The sequence below is a fragment of the Chrysemys picta genome, chromosome 4 (assembly GCF_011386835.1).
Source record: "Chrysemys picta bellii isolate R12L10 chromosome 4, ASM1138683v2, whole genome shotgun sequence".
NCBI classification, from domain to species: domain Eukaryota; kingdom Metazoa; phylum Chordata; order Testudines; family Emydidae; genus Chrysemys; species Chrysemys picta.
Window position 1 is genome coordinate 72,000,128 of NC_088794.1, and position 22,659 is coordinate 72,022,786.

General features: G+C 41.8%; 1 protein-coding gene across 9 annotated transcripts in view; it reads left to right on the forward strand.

Moving 5' to 3' along the window:
• TPCN2 (two pore segment channel 2) overlaps positions 1 to 22,659 on the forward strand; it is a 65,265-nt gene that overhangs the window by 29,461 nt on the left and 13,145 nt on the right. For 5 of the 9 annotated variants that reach the window (XM_065592620.1, XM_065592619.1, XM_065592622.1 and 2 more), the window contains 11 exons: positions 581 to 653; positions 3,614 to 3,713; positions 4,471 to 4,536; positions 5,647 to 5,711; positions 10,548 to 10,645; positions 11,090 to 11,171; positions 16,110 to 16,196; positions 17,651 to 17,770; positions 18,222 to 18,281; positions 18,365 to 18,493; positions 20,237 to 20,286. In XM_065592620.1, coding sequence (XP_065448692.1) covers positions 581 to 653; positions 3,614 to 3,713; positions 4,471 to 4,536; positions 5,647 to 5,711; positions 10,548 to 10,645; positions 11,090 to 11,171; positions 16,110 to 16,196; positions 17,651 to 17,770; positions 18,222 to 18,281; positions 18,365 to 18,493; positions 20,237 to 20,286 — 930 coding nt within the window. The remainder of the gene's footprint in view (positions 1 to 580; positions 654 to 3,613; positions 3,714 to 4,470; positions 4,537 to 5,646; positions 5,712 to 10,547; positions 10,646 to 11,089; positions 11,172 to 16,109; positions 16,197 to 17,650; positions 17,771 to 18,221; positions 18,282 to 18,364; positions 18,494 to 20,236; positions 20,287 to 22,659) is intronic. The other 4 variants (XM_065592623.1, XM_065592624.1, XM_042849129.2 and 1 more) reach the window with 2 other exon arrangements.

The following is a 22,659-nucleotide window of genomic DNA, read 5'->3' on the forward strand; positions in this document are numbered from 1 at the left end:
CTCCCATGATGCATTTATTGCAGGGTGCTTTACTTCAGTATTTTCATTCTGGGGGAAGCGTTAGCAGTACAGATATTGCATTGTATTTTCTTATTAGAAGCCTTTAACTAGAAATCAAAGTAAGGAGTGCAATCACACAGCATGATGCTTTTTTAAAGAGACCTGTTCCTGCGCATGCATGTGTATGGTATATCCCCTTTGCTATATCCCCTCACATCTCTTTGATTGACACAGGGTATATTAATCTTAGAATCAAAGATATATACACAAACCCACTAAGACCATATATTTTTGCCAAAGAAGGTCATAAGGCCTAATGCTATAGAAACAGTTCTTATAATAAGTAACAGAAGACTATGACCCTGATTTAGATGCATGCTTAAGTCCCATTGACTTCAGTCCTGCAGTCAATTTTGATTGAAGTCAATGACACGTGCTTATGGGTCCTGAATTGGGATGCTTTGATTTGTTTGTTACTTTGCTCTAGCTTTTTTTAAAAACATTGATTTTGTTTAGGACTGTGTCCTCTTGTGTTTTAGCAAAAGAACTAGTGTTGACATATATATTTTCTCTCTGATAGTGTTGTTCTGCTGCTAGCTGTTCATTTGTGTCTCTTCACCATGTTTGGCATGCTGCTGTTTGCTCGATCAAAGGTAACTAATAACTAACATTTATGCTGTGACAAATCCCAGTGTTGTTTTTTCTCGCCTGAGTGGCTTTTGTATATGTTGGTTGTCTGATTAAGCCAGAGAAACCCATTCCCCAAGAACAGATAGGTTCCCCAACCTTCTTTGTCAGAACTCTTGGGATGGATTCATAATCTCTTACAGGAGGGTTGTTTTTAGAAACTGAATTACAAAACATACACATTCTGATGATTGCTGTACTATATATTTAAGAATGCATTGGAAGGTCACTTCCAAACCAGTTTTACGGTCTCTTCTTTCTCAATCTCAAAATGCTATATCTCCAAAACTGAACTTCGTCTTCATTTCTGAGCTGTGACTACACTAACTTCCCTACTGCATTTTTTTTATCCCTTTGCCTAGTTCTGTTCATTAGCAATCCTGGCTGACATGGTGGTAAAAATGCCAGCAGCCTTATCCATGCAGGAGCTTCCAGTGCTGTTACAGTTGCATTGGTATTAGCACAGGTGAGAATTTTAAAGTGGGAACAGAAAGGCTAGTGTAGTAAAGGCCCTAAAATTGCATTATGTAAACAGGGCATTGTATGTTTGTGTGTGTATGTGTATGTAAATAAATATAAATATATATATATATAGAGAGAGAGAACGAGAACACCCACGTGTCCTGGGTAAATTTGTTCTTGAGCTTACTTGAGTTCATTTAGAAATGAAGTACCCAAGTTCCAGGTGAGAGAGTGCAAGCAGGCCTATCTCTAGCAATGGGAGAAGCTATTTGGCAGAAGACCTGGGAGATGTCAGAGGGTCTCTGTGCAAGAAGGTGGGGGCTTCCTCCCGTATGAAGACTGCGCAAGTGACAACTGTGTTTGAGAATCGTTCTCAGGGTGTGGTTTCAGGGCCTTTTTTAAACACAACTGTCACTAACATGGCTTGTTCTTCAGTGCGGTTAGGGCCCGAGGACCTGTGCATGCTGAAAAACGGAGTGTCGGCTGTTGGAAACTAATAAGACCTGTTTCTGCATTGTATTATAGACGTGATCTGTTTTAATTGTATCCAAATTGTTCTACAGCTTTGCCTATAGAGTGCTAAGTTACTTGTTAATCATTTTACCACACCTTGACAGAGGAACCTTAGAATAAGAATTTGGAAAAGCTATCGTAATTTAGGCCTTGGCTACACTTGTAAGTTACAGTGCTGTAAAGCCTCCCCCAGCGCTGTAACTCACTCTCCGTCCACACTGGCAGGGCACTTACAGCGCTGTATCTCCCTGGGTACACCGCTGCAGGTACTCCACCTCTCCGAGAGGAATAACAGCTGCAGCGGAGTGGCTACGGCTCACGGGGTGTGAGTGTAAACGCTTGCAGCGCTGTACTAATCACCTTGTCAAGTTGCCAATCCTCTCCATTGTTGTGACCGGCTGCAGGAATGCGGAAGTGCCGGTTTCAAAGCTCATACCACAGAGAAAAGCAAACAGTTTGCAGCTGGCTTTGAGTGAGTAAATGAAAGAGCAGGGGGCCAGGAGTTCGGAACTTGCAAAATAGAGTGCTGACATGCTCCAAAAAGCACTCCCCCTCCCCCCCCGTCACAATCCACCCCCCCCTTTTTGAAAAGCACGTTGCAGCCACATGAATGCTGGGATAGCTGCCAATAATGCACAGCTCCCAACACAGCTGCAAATGTTGCAAGTGTGGCCACACCACTGCTCTGGCAGCTGTCAGTGTGGACAGACTGCAGCGCTTTTCCCTACTCAGCTGTACGAAGACAGGTTTACCTCACAGCGCTGTACAGCTGCAAGTGTAGCCAAGGCCTTAGTTTGGAATCATGATTGGTTTCCCATCTGCAATGTAAGATAGAACTGTTAGGCCTTGTCTACACTGCCACTTTACAGTGCTGTAACTTTCTCTCTCTGGCCTTGGCTACACTGGCGCTGTACAGCGCTGCAACTTGCTGTGCTCAGGGGTGTGAAAACACCCCCCCCCGAGCGCAGCGAGTGCAGCGCTGTAAAGCGCAAGTGTAATCAGGGCCTGCAGCGCTGCATGCTCGCTTGCAGCGCTGCAAGCTATTCCCCTCGGAGAGGTGGAGTACATACAGCGCTGCGAGAGAGCTCTCGCAGCGCTGGCGGCGCGACTACACTTGTGCAGCAGCGCTGTGAATTCTTAAGTGTAGCCAAGGCCTTAGGGATGTGAAAAAACAGCCCCCTGAGTGCTGCAAGTTTCAGCGCTGTAAAGTGGCAGTGTAGACAGTGCACCAGCGCCGGGAGCTACGTCTCTCGTGGGGGTGGTTTTTTTTACAGTGCTGGGAGAGCTCTCTTCCAGCGCTGGTGCCGCGACTACACAGCCACGTTAAAGCGCTGCTGTGGCAACGTTTTAACATTGGTAGTGAAGACATACCCTTAGTGTCTGCAGACTGTACAGCTTCCCATACAGGCTTGACTTTTGCAGTGTAGATAGGGGCATAAGACGCTACTGTCTGAATTAAGGTTTCTTATGTTGGTGATTTTATCATACTCAGAAGCCCATTCTTTCCGATGCACCGAGCTGCCCTCTCAGCGTGGAGGGGATGCTCTTTTCATCTTTGTGCCATTATCAGAATTGCTACACTCCCTCTTTCTGGCATTATCTTCCCTCCGATGTCCATAGACTTTAGGCAGACTTAAGTCCTGTATTAACACTTCTACATCTTGCCGTTTTTAACTATGTTCTTTCTTACGTTTTAATGATGTCTGCCTGAAGGCGCTACAGCAGCATAACTGATTGATTGATTGTATCAGAACCTTGCATGTAAGTTGCCTACATCTTCTACACTACTCTCACAGCTCTCTTCCACCTTGCTTGGTAGACTTGGCTGTCTGTATTGTATCAAGCAGTGAAAAGGGCTCTTGGGTGATTCTTAACTGATTTTCCCTGGCAAGACACAGGCTTGTTGACACCTCAGTGTTGCTTTGGTAATAATATGGGTCTCTGTGTCTAGGATAAGCAGCAAGACAAGGAATGGGTGGGATATTTTCACAATTTGCCAGATTCACTGACTTCACTGCTGGTGCTGCTGACTACTGCAAATAACCCTGATGGTGAGCAATCCATTCCAAAGTCATTCTCATATCCTCTCTCCTATTAACAATATAAAATAGTTGATGGAATGGATTCCATTGCTCCCCTTAATTTACAGTCTGACCCAGGGGTCGGCAACGTTCGGCATGTGGCTCGCCAGGGTAAGCACCCTGGTGGGCCGGGCCAGTTTTATTTACCTGCTGATGTGGCAGGTTTGGCCGATCGCAGCCCCCACTGGCCGCGGTTCGCCGTCCCGGGCCAATGGGGGCAGCGAGAAGCCGCGGCGAGCACATCCCTCGCCCGCGCCGCTTCTCGCCGCCCCCATTGGCCCAGGACGGCAAACCGCGGCCAGTGGGGGCCGCGATCGGCCGAACCTGCCGCGTCAGCAGGTAAATAAAACTGGCCTGGCCTGTCAGGGTGCTTACCCTGGCGATCCGCTTGCCGAATGTTGCCGACCCCTGGTCTGACCACTATCAAGTGATCCTAAATATTCTTACTATTCTTCCATATAATGGTTCCTTCTGCAATTAGTGAGAAAACTGCAAGGGCTACTCCAAATTTGTGTCCTTTTTAACTCTTTAAAGCCTTTAAAGATTTCTCCAACTTCTGCCCCATTGAAACAATTTAAACTGTCATAGTTTCATTGACTTAAGCTATTACAATTACCCCAGCTAATTTGCCCCATGGTCTCCACCTATACCAGATCAGGATTTTAAGTGTTTGTTTCTTTCAGGCACAACATTCCTAATTCCCATTTGTTTTAAAACTTTTATACAGTGATGATTCCTGCATATTCTAAGAATCGAGCCTATTCTATCTTCTTCATACTCTTCACTGTGTTGGGTAAGTCACCTGTTCTCTTCAGTAACTTCGATTTGTACACACTACCACTTATGTCAGCATAACTTATGTTGCTCAAGGGTGTGAATAAGCCACCCCCCCCCCGGAGTGACATAAGTTACATCGACCTAAGTGCTGGTGTGGACAGTGCTATATCGGTGTGAGAACTTCTCCCACTGACATAGCTAACGCTTCTCGTGGAGGTGGTTTTATTATGCTGACGGGCAAGCTCTCTCCCATCGGCCAAGAGCATCTTCACCAGACATGCTACAGCAGCACAGCTGCAGCACTTCTAGGGTAGACTAGCCTGTAGAGTGCTAAGTTACTTGTTAATCATTTTACCACACCCTGACAGAGGAACCTTAGAATTGGAGTTTGGAAAAGCTGTTGTTTTAATTTTTTTCTGGGATGTATAACCACAATAGTAGTCTTTCCTTGTGTTTCTTTTACTTAAACTTTGCAGTTTTATTTAACTCTGTGAAGTATCTTGAAGTATAGTTTTCATGAAAGATGCTTACAGCAATTTTTCTCATTTTTAGATAGGTTAGTCCATGACCTGTTGTTAGCTCAAACTTTTGTAGAGCCATACATGCAAACTATTGGCAAATTTTATTAGTTGGGCTGGCGGCGAGGGCAAGAATCAGATATTTGTTGTGAGGAAACTAATTGTGTTGAATTTTAAAGTCACTTTACCAGCTTACTGTGCAACATATGCAAACATTGTTGTAATTTAATTCTTATTTTTTTTCTATCAAAGTTTTAAGATGTAAAGTTCTAGTCAGTTGAAAAGTCTTCATTAGTTTCTGCATTTACAAATACTTCTGTCTTAAAACCTGACTTCTTGTTATAGCTCTGCTTATTGTTTAAGTGAGCAACAGAAATGTTGAGTTTGATTTCTCTCTTGGTGGCTATTGTAAAAATGTTGTATTGGCTCCTGTTTTATGAGCTAGCAATATTCAAATCCTATAGGTCTGTTGTTTCACCAAAAAATGACTGTGTGTTTAGGTCCAGATTATTCATTGTGTGGCTTAGACTCAGGCAAACACGATATGATTCAAAGAAACTGAACTAAATGTCCAGTGGATCTCACTATATGTATTTCTTTTCTTAAAGGAAACCTGTTTCTGATGAACTTGCTGACAGCAATAATATACAATCAGTTTCGAGGATACCTTCTGGTGAGTAAAACATGCCTTTTTTGTGTGCTTCTATGTGCTAATCACACTATTGCTGAGCCATAAGATAGCTCTAAGTCTGAAATGCACGGGAGTGGAGTTTGAAATTAGCTGGTGTAGTCAAAGTCACCTCTTTGATTGGGGACACAGTTACAATACTACAAAGGCGTGTATCCTAATGTAGTATAAAGGTGTGTATACTAGTGTAGCTTCTTCCTGTAAGGAAAGAGGAGTAAGCTATACCCCAGTGTAACTGTGTTCTCGCACTAGAATTTGTACAGATTTAACTATTGTAAAAAATCTCCACCCCTCACCAAAATAGCTGTATCAGAACTCTGTGGCTCAGGCCTAGGTGTATTACTGTTTACGGTACCTAGCACAATAGGTCCCCTTTCTCGGTTGGGGCCTTTAGGTGCTATTTTAATAGATAAAAATAACAATAATAAAAAAATCACTGTTTTATATTTCTCCTGCATGATTCAGCATGTGAAATCAAGTCAGAAGTGGTGACTGGTCCTCACTACAAATCGTGTTACTATAACTTCTGCCTGTAAAGAGAACCTTTTCTCTCCATTTTATTTGTATTTTATGCTTAGACTGTATTGTGGCACATGCTGTAATTTAAAGTGCAAACCACTGAACTTGCTGCAGAACTTGAGTTCCATGGAAGTGACTAGCCAGTCAATTACAAGGAGACATTAATCTGGCTTGTTGCTGAATCTTCATTCCCCCTTTGCCACCATTTATTCATTGGGTGTGGGGGGGGGAGAGTTACTGCCTGAGATACAGGTATATCCATGGATACTTAAATTCAAATAAAAGGAGTCTATGATGTATAAAGAATCAGTTGTACACTATAAACTCCTCTGCACCTTTCAGTAGTGCATTAAGCAATGTGGGGATTGTTCTCTCTTATCCTCTCCTCTAGGGGAGAGTTGTGTGTTCAGTGTAGTGCTTTGTTTTGGTTTGCTTTAAAATGTACATGCTGCTAAGTGTTTATATTGGAGAAGGCAGGTCAAAGAAACATGCCTTGCCCCTGGAGCAGGAGATAGTGAGACTTGTCATGGTCCTTAGCTCCTGGGGGAGTTTGTTGCACAGTCTTGGATGGACCACTGAGCATGCTCCGTCTCCTGCACAGACGAGCTTTACCTTATGTGTGTCAGTGTTGCCCTCCAGGTGAGGTGAAGCTTGGATCGCTTCAGGAGGAAGGGCAGTGAGTGCTAACTCAGAAATGAAAAATCATGAAACGGTGAATACAGGAAGAGGTATTAACACGATAAAGGAATAATGAATCCCACAGCATTTGACATGTTAGTGTCCCTCATTTTTGAGTCTCTTGCACGTTGTACCCACATGTGGTCCTTGGCAGGCTGAGAGAGAGCTATGGGTAAGAGTGAGTCAGTGAGAGGAATAGGGAAAGGCTGTCTCTCCCTCAAACAGGATTGGATATCAGGTTTTACACTCACTGCCTTTCCAGGTGAATGACTTTCAACAGTAAGTGAGGATGCTTGATTTGCAATGTAGGTAGTCTTGGGACTGTTCAAGATTGGTGACATTGAAGAGATAAGCTCTTATCTTACCTTAAAACTAGGGCTGTCAAGAGATTAAAAAAATTAATCATGATTAATCGCACTGTTAAACAAGAATGGAATACCATTTATTTAAATATTTTTGGATGTTTTCCTACATTTTCAAATATATTGATTTCAATTACAACACAATACAAAGTGTACGGTGCTCACTTTATATTTATTTTTTATTACAAGTATTTGCACTGTAAAAAATAGTATTTTTCGATTCACCTCATACAAGTACTGTAGTGCAATCTCTTTATCATGAAAGTTGAACTTACAAATGTAGAATTATGTACAAAAAAAGCTGCATTCAAAAACAAAACAATGTAAAACTTCAGAGCCTACAAGTTCACTAAGTCCTACTTCTTATTCAGCCAATTGCTATGAAAAACAAGTTTGTTTACATTTGCAGGAGATGATGCTGCCCGCTTCTTGTTTACAATGTCACCTGAAAGTGAGAACAGGTGTTCTCATGGCACTGTTGTAGCTGGCGTCGCAAGATATTTACGTGTCAGATGCACTAAAGATTCATATGTCCCTTCATGCTTCAACCATCATTCCAGGGGACATGCGTCCATGCTGATGACGGGTTCTGCTTGATAACAATCCAAAGCAGTGTGGACCGACGCATGTTCATTTTCATTATCTGAGTCAGATGCCACCAGCAGAAGGTTGATTTTCTTTGTTGGTGGTTCGGGTTCTGTAGTTTCCGCATTGAAATGTTGCTCTTTAAAGACTTCTGAAAGCATTCTCCATACCTTATCCTTCTCAGATTTTAGAAGGCACTTCAGATTCTTAAACCTTGGGTCAATTGCTGTAGCTATTTTTAGAAATCTCCCATTGGTACGTTCTTTGCATTTTGTGAAATCTGCAGTGAAAGTGTTCTTAAAATGAAGATCATTTGTTGGGTTATCATCCGAGACTGCTATAACATGAACTATATGGCAGAATGTGGGTAAAACAGAGCAGGGGGACATACAATTCTCCCCCAAGGATTCAGTCACAAATTTAATAAATGCATAATTTTTTTAAACGAGCATCATCAGCATGGAAACATGTCCTCTGGAATGGTGCTTGAAGCATGAAGGGGCATACGAATGTTTAGCACATCTGGCATGTAAATACCTTGCAATGCCAGCTACAGAAGTGCCATGCAAATGCCTGTTTTCACTTTCTGGTGACATTGTAAATAAGAAGAGGGCAGCATTATCTCCTGTAAATGTAAACAAACTTGTTTGTCTTAGGGATTGGCTTAATAAGAAGTAGGACTTAGTGGACTTGTAGGACTTGAAGCTTTACATTGTTTTGTTTTTGAGTGCAGTTATGTAGCAAAAAAAAACTACATTTGTAAATTGCACTTTCATGACAAAAAGATTGCACTACAGTACTTGTATGAGGTGAAATGAAAAAGACTATTTCTTTTGTTTATCATTTTTACAGTGCAAATATTTGTAATAAAAAATAATATGCACTTTGATTTCAGTTACAACACAGAATACAATATATATGAAAATGTAGAAAAACATCCAAAATATTTAATAAATTTCAATTGGTATTGGTGCAATTAAAACTGCAATGAATTGCGATTAATTTTTTTGAGTTAATCGCGTGAGTTAACTGCGATTTATCGACAGCCCTACTTAAAACTGCTGCCACCACCTTCTTGAGCATAGATCTTGGAAGATGGCTTTTCGATTGTCTCTGAATTAACCTGGGTCCTTGCTTTTATTATCATAGAAGAGCTTTTCCTGGGACTGATTTATTGTATTTTGATGTATACTACGCTTTTAGGGGGAAAGAGGCTGCCAATCCTAGGCCATTAATTAAGAATATGTCAAGTGAGCACTGTGGGGTTGAGGAGAAGGAAGAATGAATAAGAAATCACAGTCTGGCAATGATTAAGATCAGTTCTTGGTATCTCCCACAGCATTCACTCTGCTTCCTCTTTCCCCTACTCACCCTCTTAATTATTTTTCTTTAGAACTGCAGGAGGAGTTCCCACGTAAGTGCCTCTTTATACGAGGTGGTTGAGCGGGCCTTTGTACTGCCCATGCTTCCTTGATATTCCTTCTTCAGATCATGATCTCTCCTCCCATAGGGAACAATCCTACCATTTAGATATAGCCCTGCCGAATTCCTCCTGGTGCTCAGAAGTGCACAGAGGGAATGTTTCTGCTGCTGTGCCCCTCGTGGAGTGCAGCATACTCCCTGCGATACCCAACTCACTCCAGGAACCTGTGCAAAGGGGATGTTGCTCCCAGGCTCTCTCACCCCTTTGGAGGCAATGTGCGCTCTATGGGGAGCAGTCTTGGGCTTTCCTTGGGGGGAGGGGTCTGTGAATGTGACAAATACAAAAAGTGGGGAAATGCCGTGCATATTCCTTTCCTGCTCACCACTCCCCACCTGTCTCAGTTTCCACTACAGAAAGATAGTGGAGAGACGCACATACTGACCACGACGGTTGCTAGTGTGAAAAAGTCTTATATAAAAAAAGTACAGATAAGACAAAAATGGCTAGGGGCCTGCTTTTGGTGGGATCTTAACTGACACTGTTCTTCTATATGGATGGTGGTGCACATTTATGCTTTTGGATACTCTAATACCACTCATCACCTGCACATTCTGGAGTTAGTTCCCCCAAAAGTGTGCTCACACCAATGGATGCCAGGGCTTGAAAATCTGGCCCTGGATGTTTATGTGAACTCAGATGGTCCCCCATTTTCTTTCCTTTTTACTGTCCAATCTCAAGGAAGAGGGGGTAGGAAATCTCCAAAACCAGCCATGATTCCAGGGGATGCCAGAAGGCCAGTGTGTTCTCTGGCTAGAAGTCTTGGTCCTGGGGGGGGGGGGGTGTTGGGTGGCATTCTTCTCCTCTGTACCCTGTCTCCTTGCTCATGCCTAGCAATTGCAGGACTCTTATGTCTTCTTGCTCTCTCTGAGCAATATGTCTTCTCTTGGACTCCACTGATCTCAGCCTTGAAACTTTTTAAAGTTACTCTTTAAACTGCAGAGCAAATATACAATTGGACTCTGTAGATGGACTGTGGGTGGCTAGTGGTGGGGGAATTGGCAGAGAGTGGGTGACCTGCCCTTCCTGAAACCCACTCTTAACTGAACTGAAATGGCTCCTTTTGAGGCTTGCAGTTTGCTTTGGTTTGAGAGATGGGCAATGACTCAGGGCACTCTTCATTTCAGCTACGCGAGTTGCCTCTGTAATAGCTACTGAAAGGTAACTTCGCTCCTCTGTATTGTTTTCACTGTATAGAAATCGGTTCAGTCCTCGCTCTTGAGGAGACGTTTAGGAATCCGGGCTGCATTCGAAGTGCTGTGCTCCCTGAAGGAGAGTCCTGTCAGTACAAATGAGTAAGTGAAGAATGCCACAGTGTATGTTGCTGTGGGGGAAGAGAGCAATATTTTCCCTCCAGTTGTGTCTGTTACTTCTCCTGAGATTCCCTTTTTTTGGGGGGAAGACCGATTATCACCCATCTGTTTATTTAATGGTCTGTTTTTCTGGCTGCCTCTCTCCTGCACCCTGTTATATTATATCCTTATCATTTAAACACAGTTCTGAGGCTCTCATTTGTGTCTGTCTTATAGGTGGGGGAAAATGGAAGCCGGTTTTTGCTTTCACACCTAATCTTCCATGTCTGTTGTAATTGCGTTAACAAATAAGCACAGGGCTGGAGTTAAGAGCAGCACTTTGATGGTGCCTTCATGAGAGGCAGGAGAGACAGATTATATTTCAAGATGTCCGTCAGAGTTAATTGTCTCCTCTTTTTTTTTTTCTTTAATTTTATTTTTAAACAGATTGTGTGTCAGTGCTAATACCTTACTACAAGTGCTTCAAAAAGTTGAAATGGATTCTTGCTGCAAGCAAGCCATCTTGAGGGTAGGAATCTGATTTTGTTTGATTAGGTTTATATCAGTTCTTGTTAAAGGTTCTGGCCTGGTAGCCCTGGAGACTGAAGTCTTCTGTTTAACCACAGAGCAGGTCTGAGAGTGGTCACATCAGCAGAAGCTTCTTCCCACTGCCCTGCCAATATCGGAATCCCCTCTGAGTGTGAGAGCAGAGGTCAGGTCGGGCTGCAAAACCATTTATTTCTTGGCCTTCTTGCTGAGACTCTGAATGGTGGTGTGGAAACGGTGTGTGTCCAGTCTGCTCTCAGCTGGTCTTTGACCACCAAACTCATTTCTCTTATGAGTTAGTGAGCAGCTGTCTGATGAAAACAATTTTTGGTCACTACTGGCAAACTCAGTTTGAACCAGTGACTGAGGGCAGAAGGCTTTATTTCTTATTACAACCCCCCAGAGCCATTCAGCCACTTCTTAGTGTTGTTCTAGTTTGTTTTCATTAAACATTTTTGTTGCAAATTCTTTTTTAAAACACTATCTTAGAATATCAGTTTTTTAGGATTTTATAATGGAAAAGGGGCAGCTGTGTAAAAATGGTAACTAGATCAGTTGAGCAGACTATTCTCAGTATAGTGTGGCTCTCAAATCTTCTCTGAAGCCATTGACCAGATGTTAGGGTTACTCACTCTTCAGGGTAGTGGGCAGGGAGGGAGGAGTTAGTGTTGTCTCTCCCATGTGAAGGGACAGAGAAAGCAAAGGTTAGTGAAAGATAATGAGACTGTCCCAGTGTCAGACTTGCTCATTTGAATGCTTCAAAGCACATTTTAGAGCTAGAAGGAGAGCAGACCTAGATGTGCTAGATTGGAACATGGCTTTCTACAGTGTTTTCTTCTAGCATTTGAAATGCCCATTTCTAAGGAAAACCAGGACTAAACTATGGGTGATAGCATGCCCATGGTTAGCTCCTTTTTGGCATTCGTGGGAGGCTTTAGTTAAGCAATGTGGTTGAAAATCTACTCCCTAAAGGCCTGACTTCTGTCACAGTTCAAACTCCAATTTTTAATAGTGGAAGACGTAAACTCTGATCCAGGGATGAACTTAACAAACCAGCAGTGCATGTGTTCTGTCACAGACATTGTCACAACATCTTTAACAGTGTGACCTGGTAATGCCTTTGTGACCAGGTGCCTGGATGGGCCATGCTAAGAATGGGCAGACTGCAAGGAATAGGGCAGACAATCCCCCAAACTGGTGGTCTATTCTATAATTAGATTCATAGACTCATAGAATACCACGGTTGGAAAGGACCTCAGGAGGTCATCTAGCCCAACCCCCTCCTCAAAGCAGGATCCCCAACTAAATCATCCCAGCCAGGGATGACCTTAAAAACCTCTAAAGAAGGAGATTCCAACACCTCCCTAGGTAACCCATTCTAGTGCTTCACCACCCTCCTAGTGAAAAAGTTTTTCCTAATCTCCAACCTAAACCACTCCCACTGTAACTTGAGACCATTACTCCTTGTTCTGTCATCTGCTACCACTGAAAACAGTCTAGATCCATCCTCTTTGGAACCCCCTTTCAGGTAGTTGAAAGCAGCTATTAAATCCCCCCTCATTCTTCTCTTCTGCAGACTAAACAATCCCAGTTCCTTCAGCCTCTCCTCATAAGTCATGTGTTCCAGACCCCTAATAATTTTTGTTGCCCTCCTCTGGACTCTTTCCAATTTTTCCACATCCTTCTTGTAGTGTGGGGCCCAAAACTGGACACAGTACTCCAGATGAGGCCTCACCAATGTCGAATAGAGGGGAATGATCACGTCCCTCAATCTGCTGGCAATGCCCCTACTTATACAGCCCAAAATGCTGTTAGCCTTCTTGGCAACAAGGGCACACCGTTGACTCGTATCTAGCTTCTCGTCCACCGTAACCCCTAGGTCCTTTTCTGCAGAACTGCTGCCTAGCCATTTGGTCCCTAGTCTGTAGCAGTGCATGGGATTCTTCCGTCCTAAGTGCAGGACTCTGCACTTGTCCTTGTTGAACCTCATCAGATTTCTTTTGGCCCAATCCAAGGAACAAAACAGCTTCTGTAACACCACATTGGTTAACAAGAAGCTATATACAGTCCCCTTTAAGCAGTCCAGCCCTTGGTCTCCATTTAGATAGGCAAGTCTAATATAGTGAGTGTTTACTGAAAGCCTGATTCGCCATATGTGATGTTCACCAATCCCAAAAGGACCGGACACTTATCCCCAGGACAGTATGAGTCTCAGATCTTACCCAATATTCACACAGATGCCAATCCTTTAATGACTAGAAAACTAAAGGTTTAAAAATAAAAGGAAAAAGAAAGAAGAGAGTTGCAGTGGTTAAAAGATCAATATACATACAGATATGTGTAAAGTCCTTAGGTCAGTTTTATAGCAGAGATGGTGAGGCTTCTGATTAGTAAAAGTTTTTCTGGAATCAATTTAAAAGGTTATAGTCCAATAGGCAGTCCAGGAATAGTCTGTTCAAGTTCTTCCATGAGAATTCCAGGGTAAACCTGGAGACCTCAGTCTTATGGCTTAGATCTTCCATGTTAAAGTTTTAAGCAGACCTGAGATGTCAGGGTCAGGTCTGGGGCTTTCCTTTATAGCTCCCTAGCAAGCTGACAAACCTCTTGTCACAGCAAGACCTCCCTTGAGATAGAATAGGCAGTGGAGATTATTGCTTTGTAGCTAATCTTCTATTTCCTGTGCATACAGAGGTAAACTAGTTGCATTCATTCAATAAAGGCAGTTAGCTGGTACTTCATCATAGCATAGATAATGAAGTTGAAGACAATATAGATAATATTATTAGTTTCTTACCCTATAGTAAAACCTCAGAACACCAGAGTTATGAACTGACAGGTCAGCCACAGACCTCATTTGGAACTGGAAGTATGCAATCAGGCAGCAGCAGAGACCAAAAAGAAAAGTAAATACAGTACAGTACTGTGTTAAACGTAAACTACTAAACAAATAAAGGGAAAGTTTAAAAAAAAGATTTGATAAGGTAAGGAAACTATTTCTGTGCTTGTTTCATTTAAATTAGGATAGTTAAAAGCAGCATTTTTCTTTTGCATAGTTAAGTTTCAAAGCTGTATTAAGTCAATGTTCAGTTGTAAACTTTTAAAAGAACAACCGTAACGGTTTGTTCAGAGTTACAAATGTTTCAGAGTTACAACCCATCTCCATTCCTGATGGTTCATAACTCTGAGTTTCTGCTATATCTTACATTTTTGATCTTAAGGTTAAATGAACCATCTGCATTCATAATATAAAGCAATTAAGACACCAAAGGGAATTAGCCTCTACAAGCTAATCTGGTGATTTTGTTAAACTTCTAACAATATATAGATAAACACAGATAAATACACTTAGCATCTACCCTTGATTTCTGTTACTATAGATAAATGGGTTAATGACTGCTGGTCTTTGAAATTCACATACAAGTAGATTGTCTTGATTACATTTCAACACCTTTTGTTAAATTGTTATGGGTCATACCAAGTTGGCTTTTCTGTCCATGTCTCAGCCTTTTCTAGGGACACGCTCTTGCAACACATATTGCATATGACAGCTTAGGAAAGTACATTGTATATGAACATATGTCTGTGAAACTCTGCATAAAGCAAAATTAAAGACTCTTGAAGTAGGTTTAGTTAAAGCGCAGCAGGAGCCAGATGGCACAAATATGCTTGAAATGAAATGGAGGTTGGGGGGTGGGGGGAGGAAGTATATATATTTTGTTTCCCTTGGTTGTCAGTTCTAGGCTCAGTTACTCAGAGCAGGATGTATGTGGGGGAATATAGAACAGAAGGTAGACAGCTAAATCCATAGTTAGCCAACTCATTCCAATGGGAGATCAGCATCAAAGTCAATCACACTATTGGTTAAGTGTTTTAGGTACCTATGTTTTGAAAGTTTAGAGTCGAAGGCAGTGGTTCTCAACCTGTTTATCATTGAGGGCTGCATATGCAGCTCTGTGTGTGTTATGTGGGCTGCACCCAAACAATATATACACTACCTGTATGGCCCTGAGGATGTCACATGGACTGCACAGCTGTGTGCTGGTTGGGCCGCAAGCAGGCTGCAGGTTGAGAACTATTGGTCGAAGGCTATGTCTATACTAGAGAGCTTACAGTGGTACCAATGCAGCTGCACCAATGTAAGATCTCTAGTGTAGCCGCTCTGTGCCAAAGGGAGAGAGCTCTCCCGTTGTCATAAGTAATCCACCTCCCAATGGGGGTCCCTTTCCCACCCCTGTTCCGCCCCTTCTGCCTGTGGCCCCGCCCACCCCTGTTCCACCCAGGGTCCCCCCATCCTTCCGCCCTCCCCACTGCAGTCCCGCAACCCCTTTATCTCCTTCTCTCCCCCCCACCCCCACTGTGGCCCCAAGACCAGAGAAGCTCTATTCCCGCACCACGGCCCTGGGACTGCAGTGGGGAGTGAGAGCTCCTCCTGTCTCAGGGCCGCAGCAGGGGTCCGGGTGCAGGGGCTTCCCCTGCCATTCCCTCCTTCCCCCCGCCCCGTGCTTCTGCAGGGGACCAGGGTCGGGGTGCTGGGGCTTCTCCTGTCCTGCCTGCCTGGCGCTACTGCTGGAGAGCAGGTCGGGCACGGGGGGCTTCCCAGGGTGGGGAGCTTCCAACATCCTGCGGCTGCTGCCAGGGACCGGCTTGGAGGACGATGGGGGCAGGGGGTGGCTTCCCCCATCCCGTGGCTGCTGCTGTGTAGTGGGGTTGGGGCGTGGGGGCTTCCCATGCTGCCTGGTGGCCAGAGCCCCTGGGCACAGGCCCCATTGGCCCAGTGGCTAATCCACCACTGGTCCTAATCCAGTGCCTTGCCTACTGGAGCCTGCTGCCTCCCTGAGTACTGATATAGTCTTCAGGCATCTGCCCTCCCTACAGATATATTAAACACAGATGTTGATTTGTGTTTCTCTTGTATGTAAAGACAGTTCGGTCATGCCCTCATGGCATACTGTCAGCTGCCCTGTTTCAGAAACTCTTTGATGAACTTGACAAAGATCCTGTTAAACAGGTATGTGCATGACAATTATTTATATAGTACTGTTAATAATCTGTGCAGTTCTGTACAACAGTAAATAGTAAGCTTTGGCTGTGAAGACATGAAATTGAGCAGACAGTACATATATATATGGAGCGGTGAAGAGTCATCGATTACACGGTGTGTTCACTGTATTATTCCTAAATGGTTTTTATAGTGGCAAATTCCATTGATTTTCAGTCAGATGGCCACTTTTAAAGTGTTGAGCCTTAAAACATTAAATGCATCTCCCGAAAAACTTATCCAAACAGAAGCCAAACAAAAATGTTTGTAATGCTTCTTATCTTGGGAATTCTTAAGTGATTTGACTAAGCAAAATGGGTGTAAATGTTCCTATCTTAGAAGATACGATTAGTAATAAGCAAGTGGAAGATGAGTTGTAGAGAGACTTCACATTTCCCCAAAAGTTCGTTTGTAAGTTAGCTGTTCTCTCTTATAAGTGCAGGAAACTCAAACTACCATGTATAAACTTTATGTGTAAGTGTCTGGGCTGTGCTAGATGAATTAAACCATTTCACATTTAAAAAAAAAAATCTGTCAATAGCATTACATCGAAGAGCATTTATTCAGTCTCCTCATCAGTTGGTCTCTAGACCAATAAATACACTAGAAAGGATCAATACTGCAAATTTATAAGTATTGTTTCCATGGAGGAATAACAAGAAGATGAGCATATGGTGCATTATTATTTAAACACCATTTTTGATCATTAGAAGTGCGTAGGGGAATTAACTAAAAACACACATGGTAAATAGGTTTGTGATGAAATTTGTGAGGCATTTTAAAAGTTTTACCATCATGAGACAGTCCCATTTTAAGGTAATTCATTGTCCTCACATGTTTATTTTTTGGAGGACGATGTCAAAGCCTTCCTCAATAGAAGTCTTGCCTCACAGTCCTTGAATGAAGTCAGTTTTGCTTCTTGGCTGCCAGTGAAACATATAATCTTAAAGCTTGTCTGCACACAGCTGCATTGATTTTTAACTTAAACTGGTTTTAAAAATTTCTGATAAACTGGTGCAGACCCTTGTCTGGACACTCATATTTTGGTTTAAGGTGGGCTTACTTTGGTTTAGCTTAAACTGACTCCTAATCAACATAAGCTAGATCAAAATAAACTTGTCCTAAACCAAAATAACAGCATTCACGTGGTTTTTGGCACCAATATCACTGAATTGGTTTAAAAATCACACCTTTAGTTAAACTGATACAACTTTATGTGTAGATCAGGCTTTAGGAACAAATTCAGTCCTGCCATAAATGTATGCAATGTTTCTGAAATTTGAGCTCTGTGGAATTTTGCTCCCTGCTTGCATTGGGGCTGAGTTTATCCTTTATTCTTCTCTTAAATTGGGCCTTTCTCCCTATTCCTTCTAACAAAGGTTTTAGACTCTGAATCTCAAAAATGACTGTTCTTTTCTTTTCAGCATCCTCCCAAACCAGAGTACCAGTCTCCTTTTCTGCAGAAAGTGCAGTTTGCTTTTGGCCATCACTTCTTTGGCTACTTAGGGAATGTAGTAGCACTAGCAAACATCATTTCTATATGTGTAAGTATTGATTTTTGCATCAGAAACAGAACAGGATTTAGTTTTGTACATTACTCTGCATTCCTACCACCACCTGGTGTAGAGGTCTCTATTATGCATTGTTTAATCTTGCACAGAATATTTAAAACTAAGGAATAATTTCTCTGTTTGGAAAGGAGTCTGCAGAGTATAATAATAACTAGCTCTTGCATAGTACTTCTAATTAGTAGATCTCAAAGTGCTTTACAAAGGAGATCAATATCATTGCCCCCATTTTACAGATGGAGAAGCTGAGGCACAGAGAGGTGAATAAGCAATCGTATTTTTTTTCTTAGTTTTTAAAGTGCCCTACTATCTCGGAGCTGGGGGGTGGGGGTCGGGAGGAGCCCATCTTGATTTTATGAGGTGCATTTTTGCTCTCTAGGGTACAGCAGCCAACTGTTGATTCACCAGAGGTTTTTTGTTTTTCCAGGTCATCTTGGTAATGGATGCAGATAAGCAGCTTTCTGAACGGGATGACTACTTCTTGGGGGTAAGAAGTATGAACGTCTTATGTGGTTGCTGTTGCTCCTCAAAGCTTAATTCTAAGGATGTTCCTCATTTTACACCTTCTAGGCTATAAATTGTTTTTTTATCCTGTACTATCTGCTGGAAATGCTGCTGAAAATACTGGCAATGGGATTTAAAAGATACTTATCGTACCCAAGCAATAGATTTGATGGACTTCTGACTGTAATTCTGCTGGTAAGTTCATGGGTAACTTCCGCTAAGTTCTTGAAAGTGAGTTTCTAGGATGACCCAGTTCTAATGTCAACATTATTTGGTTGAGTCAGAGATATAACGATTTATACAGTCTTGGCACATGTGAGAAACTGATCAATATATTTTCATATTGAAATTAAATTTTGTCTCGATCCTTGTATCTCAGAACAATGCAGAACCTTTAGCGGACAACATTATGGAAGCATTTTTCACTATTACTTGTTGGCATGTAGCTTTCACTTGGTCAAAAATTTAGCCTTCCGTGATGAGATCTATTTGTTTATATACACTCAAACTGTATTGATATTCCAGAATATCAATAGATATATTTTACCCCTCATTTTGGAGATAGACATTTGGAGTTGTGAGCGTCTCCATACACAGCCTCCTCAGTGTTAAATCTGAAGAGCTCAAATCTCTCAAACAAAAATAACAATAAGAGGAGCTATTGCATTTTAGGGTACATCTACACTACCCGTCGGATCGGCGGGTAGTGATCGATCTATCGGGGATCAATTTATCACATCTAGTGTAGATGTGATAAATTGATCCCCGATCGCTCTGCCGTCGACTCCTGTACTCCACCGCGGCGGAAGCGGAATTGACAGGGGAGCGGCGGCAGTTGACCCCGTGCCATGAGGACGCGAGGTAAGTTGACCTAAGATACGTTGACTTCAGCTACGCTATTCTCGTAGCTGAAGTTGCGTATCTTAGGTCTATCCCTTCCTCCCCCCCTGCAATGTAGACCAGGCCTTACATAATCTGTAATAACCTTACCATTTGGGTGGAGAGTAGCAGACTAATCATTCATGTAGTTATTTGATGAAAGAAGGGAATTCACTGGACAGCTGAGACCAGATTCAAGCCTGGTGTAATGGATTTACACTTCCTTAGACCAGATCTAAATTTGGTATTCTGTGCCCACATAAGAGCTACCATTTGATTTTTTGCTTTTTGCCCAACTATGTTTGTTTAGATAGTTTTTGCCCAAGAGGTCAACAGGTTGGTGTTTAAACTTCTGGCTTTAAAACAAGAAGCCTTTTCCAGTTTAATGTGGGGGGAGGAGAATTAATTGTTCATGCACGCTGGATTTAAATGGAGAACATTCTTCAGTTGCCCTTTGTAATCACCCAGACGTGGGAGCTGAAGGAAGTTAGGGCTTAAATCCCATTTAAATACAACAGAATCTGGGCACCTTTCTTAGGCTGCTCTGAAAACTTCCAATTCTTAATACCCTGTAAGATCTCTTAGTAGAACAGTAGTAAAAGCTTTGTTTTGTTTATATTTTCAAAGTTGTTTCACTAATGGTATTCTCGAAGACTAGGTGAAAAATTCTAACTTATTCTAAATTCTAAAACTTGCCATTTTCAACATGGATTCCATAGAATGAGTTTCTCTGAAACTATTATTGCAGTTCTGAAACTGCTAATCTGCCTGCTGCTAGGTCCTATACCTAAACAAAATCCTGCGTGCACTTTAACTTATTTCTGTACAAGAGGTAAGTTTTACTTCCCACCACTGGATTTGGGTGGGGAGGCAGGAGTAATTTTGTGATCTGGTAGCTGAAATTGACAATTACCTAGTTTTATAGCAAGTCAAATTAGTGACTAAAACTCTTGTCGCTGTCTGTTTGGAAGAAGTTTGAGGTCAAGTTCTTGAGACTTTAATTCACAAAACAAACATCAGAGCTGCTGCAGTTTTGCCTCTTTTCTTTTGTAATAAAAGGTTTTGGAGGTCTCAACTTTTGCTGTGTATGGATTTCCTCATCCAGGCTGGTATGTATTCTTTGTAAGCATTTCTAGCTCTTTTGAAAATTATAGTATAAGGAAACTAACTGGTGTTGGGACTTAAAAGATCCTGGTCAAAAATTGCATGGCTCACATGTACTCTCTTTGGTTCAGTGTCCAGGGACAACTATTTATAAACATTGGTTGTTCTTATTTTTCAAACATGATACACATTAGGTATTTGTCTACATATGCCTGCTGTAACTTGCCAGACCTACTAAAAAAAAAAAAATCTGCCTACCATAACTTGCCAAACCTGTTAAAAGCTACTTCAGTAATTCACCCCTGCAGTCACTAGAGGTCAGGCAATACAGAGAATTGGGAGAATACTGTTCTGTTAGATCTCTGACAGAATTCGAAAAAGCTATTCTGCTGTTCTGAGAGAAGGATGAGTATATGTACCGTGAGGGCTGGCTTAGAATGAAAGCAGAGCAGACTTAGAGAAATAGCTTGTGTCCCTATAGCGCTTTTCTAAAAGTATATGAAATGTAATGTAATGTAGTGCAAACATTAACTGGTGCTAACCTTGTTCTGTTTCTGTAACAGGTTACAGTTAAACCTAACTGTATAGACTCTTATCACAACTTTCACTGTAGCTTTAAGTTTGAGTTTTGTTGTAGAAATAAGTTGATGTAGATACAGAATTTCTCACATCTCTCTCTGTGTATTGGAGTAAAAGATTTTTAAAATATATGCACACAGTAAGCAAGCAGTGGTTTAATTAATGCTCTTTGCTTCTCATGGCTCTTGAGTTAAGACTGTTCAGTGGCTCTTTTCCCTTAAGTAGAAGAAAAAGAATCATAGATGCGCCTTTAAAAATGGCCTGCTGCTGCAGCTGACTCTTGCTTTAAACAGTCATACAAGTAACCTGCTTCCACTTACTTTTGGAAAAAGAGTCTGTCCTCCATTTTCCTGTGACAGTCATTTGTAATGGACGCCGGCACTTACTTTCTTCCTTCTGTGTTGAAGGGCCAACTTTTAAAAGAAATTTTCATTTGAATTTCCCCCCACTTTAATGTAGGTATTTTCTGAGTCTTATTTCATATAGCAGTCTTTGAGTGGCACAAAGTAACTGGTCATTAGCTGTTATAGCTAGAAAAACTGTTTCGTTTGGAATGCAATTCGAATGACATATCAGAGTTAAATGTGATGGTTGGATAAGCTCTGTCAGAAGGATCTTAATAGCTGTGAACAAGCTATTTACAGTGGTTTCTCTGAATTTAATTAATTTCTCCACATCTTTTTTAAAATGCGGTGCCCAGAACTGGACACAATACTCCAGCTGAGGCCTAACCAGAGCAGAGTAGAGCAGAAGAATGACTTCTTGTGTCTTGCTCACAACACACCTGTTAATACATCCCAGAATCATGTTTGCTTTTTTTGCAACAGCATCACACTGTTGACTCATATTTAGCTTGTGGTCCACTATAACCCCTAGATCCCTTTCTGCCGTACTCCTTCCCAGACAGTCTCTTCCCATTCTGTATGTGTGAAACTGATTTTTTCTTCCTAAGTGGAGCACTTTGCATTTGTCTTTGTTAAACTTCATCCTGTTTAACTCAGACCATTTCTCCAATTTGTCCAGATCAGACTTGGTGCTGTGGGTTTTTTATCACAGTGTGGACATAACTGGCAGAGTATTAAAATATTTCCAGAGTATGCCTTCTGTGCTGGGATTTCTTAGTTCTTGTTTTAGGATTTGGATTGAGTATCTTTGTTACCTGAATCATGGCTTTGGAATTTTCACTTATTTGTTGGAGAGTTTCCCATTTTCTAGTAGCCTTTTTCCCCCCCAGCAACAGAAGCACACAATGTTCCAATGTAAAAGCCGACTATTATTAGCACTGAGTTTTCAAATGTTTCCCTGTAATGTGCAGAATGCTGTTTTAGTTTAGCAATAAGGCATGGCAGGATGTATGATAATTTGTGTGAATTCAGTGTGTAGTTTGAAGCCTGAGTCCAGCAAAACCAATTCTATTAGTGTATTAGTAGCTAATAATGCACATCCCTTTTGTAACTGCACTACTCTGGGATCTCTTATATGCACTGCACTCTTTGTATTTTTCATTGCTATTCATCGACTGTGAAAGTTACTACTTGGAAGGATAAAAACAAATCCTTATGAGTAAGGAATTATCACTGAAAATAGTAGAAGAGTTTGAACGTGATCGATGCTTTTCTTTTTCTTGGAATATTTTAATTAAAATATCCTATAAGATCATGAGGTCTGCCTGCTAACTACACACATTTTTAACATGGACTTTAGAAAAGGAATCTAAATGGGTAGAGCATTCTGCCAGTCTATCAGTAATGAAGTGCACTGCCATGATCTCGCTTCTCTCCTCCCTCACGAATTAGTAG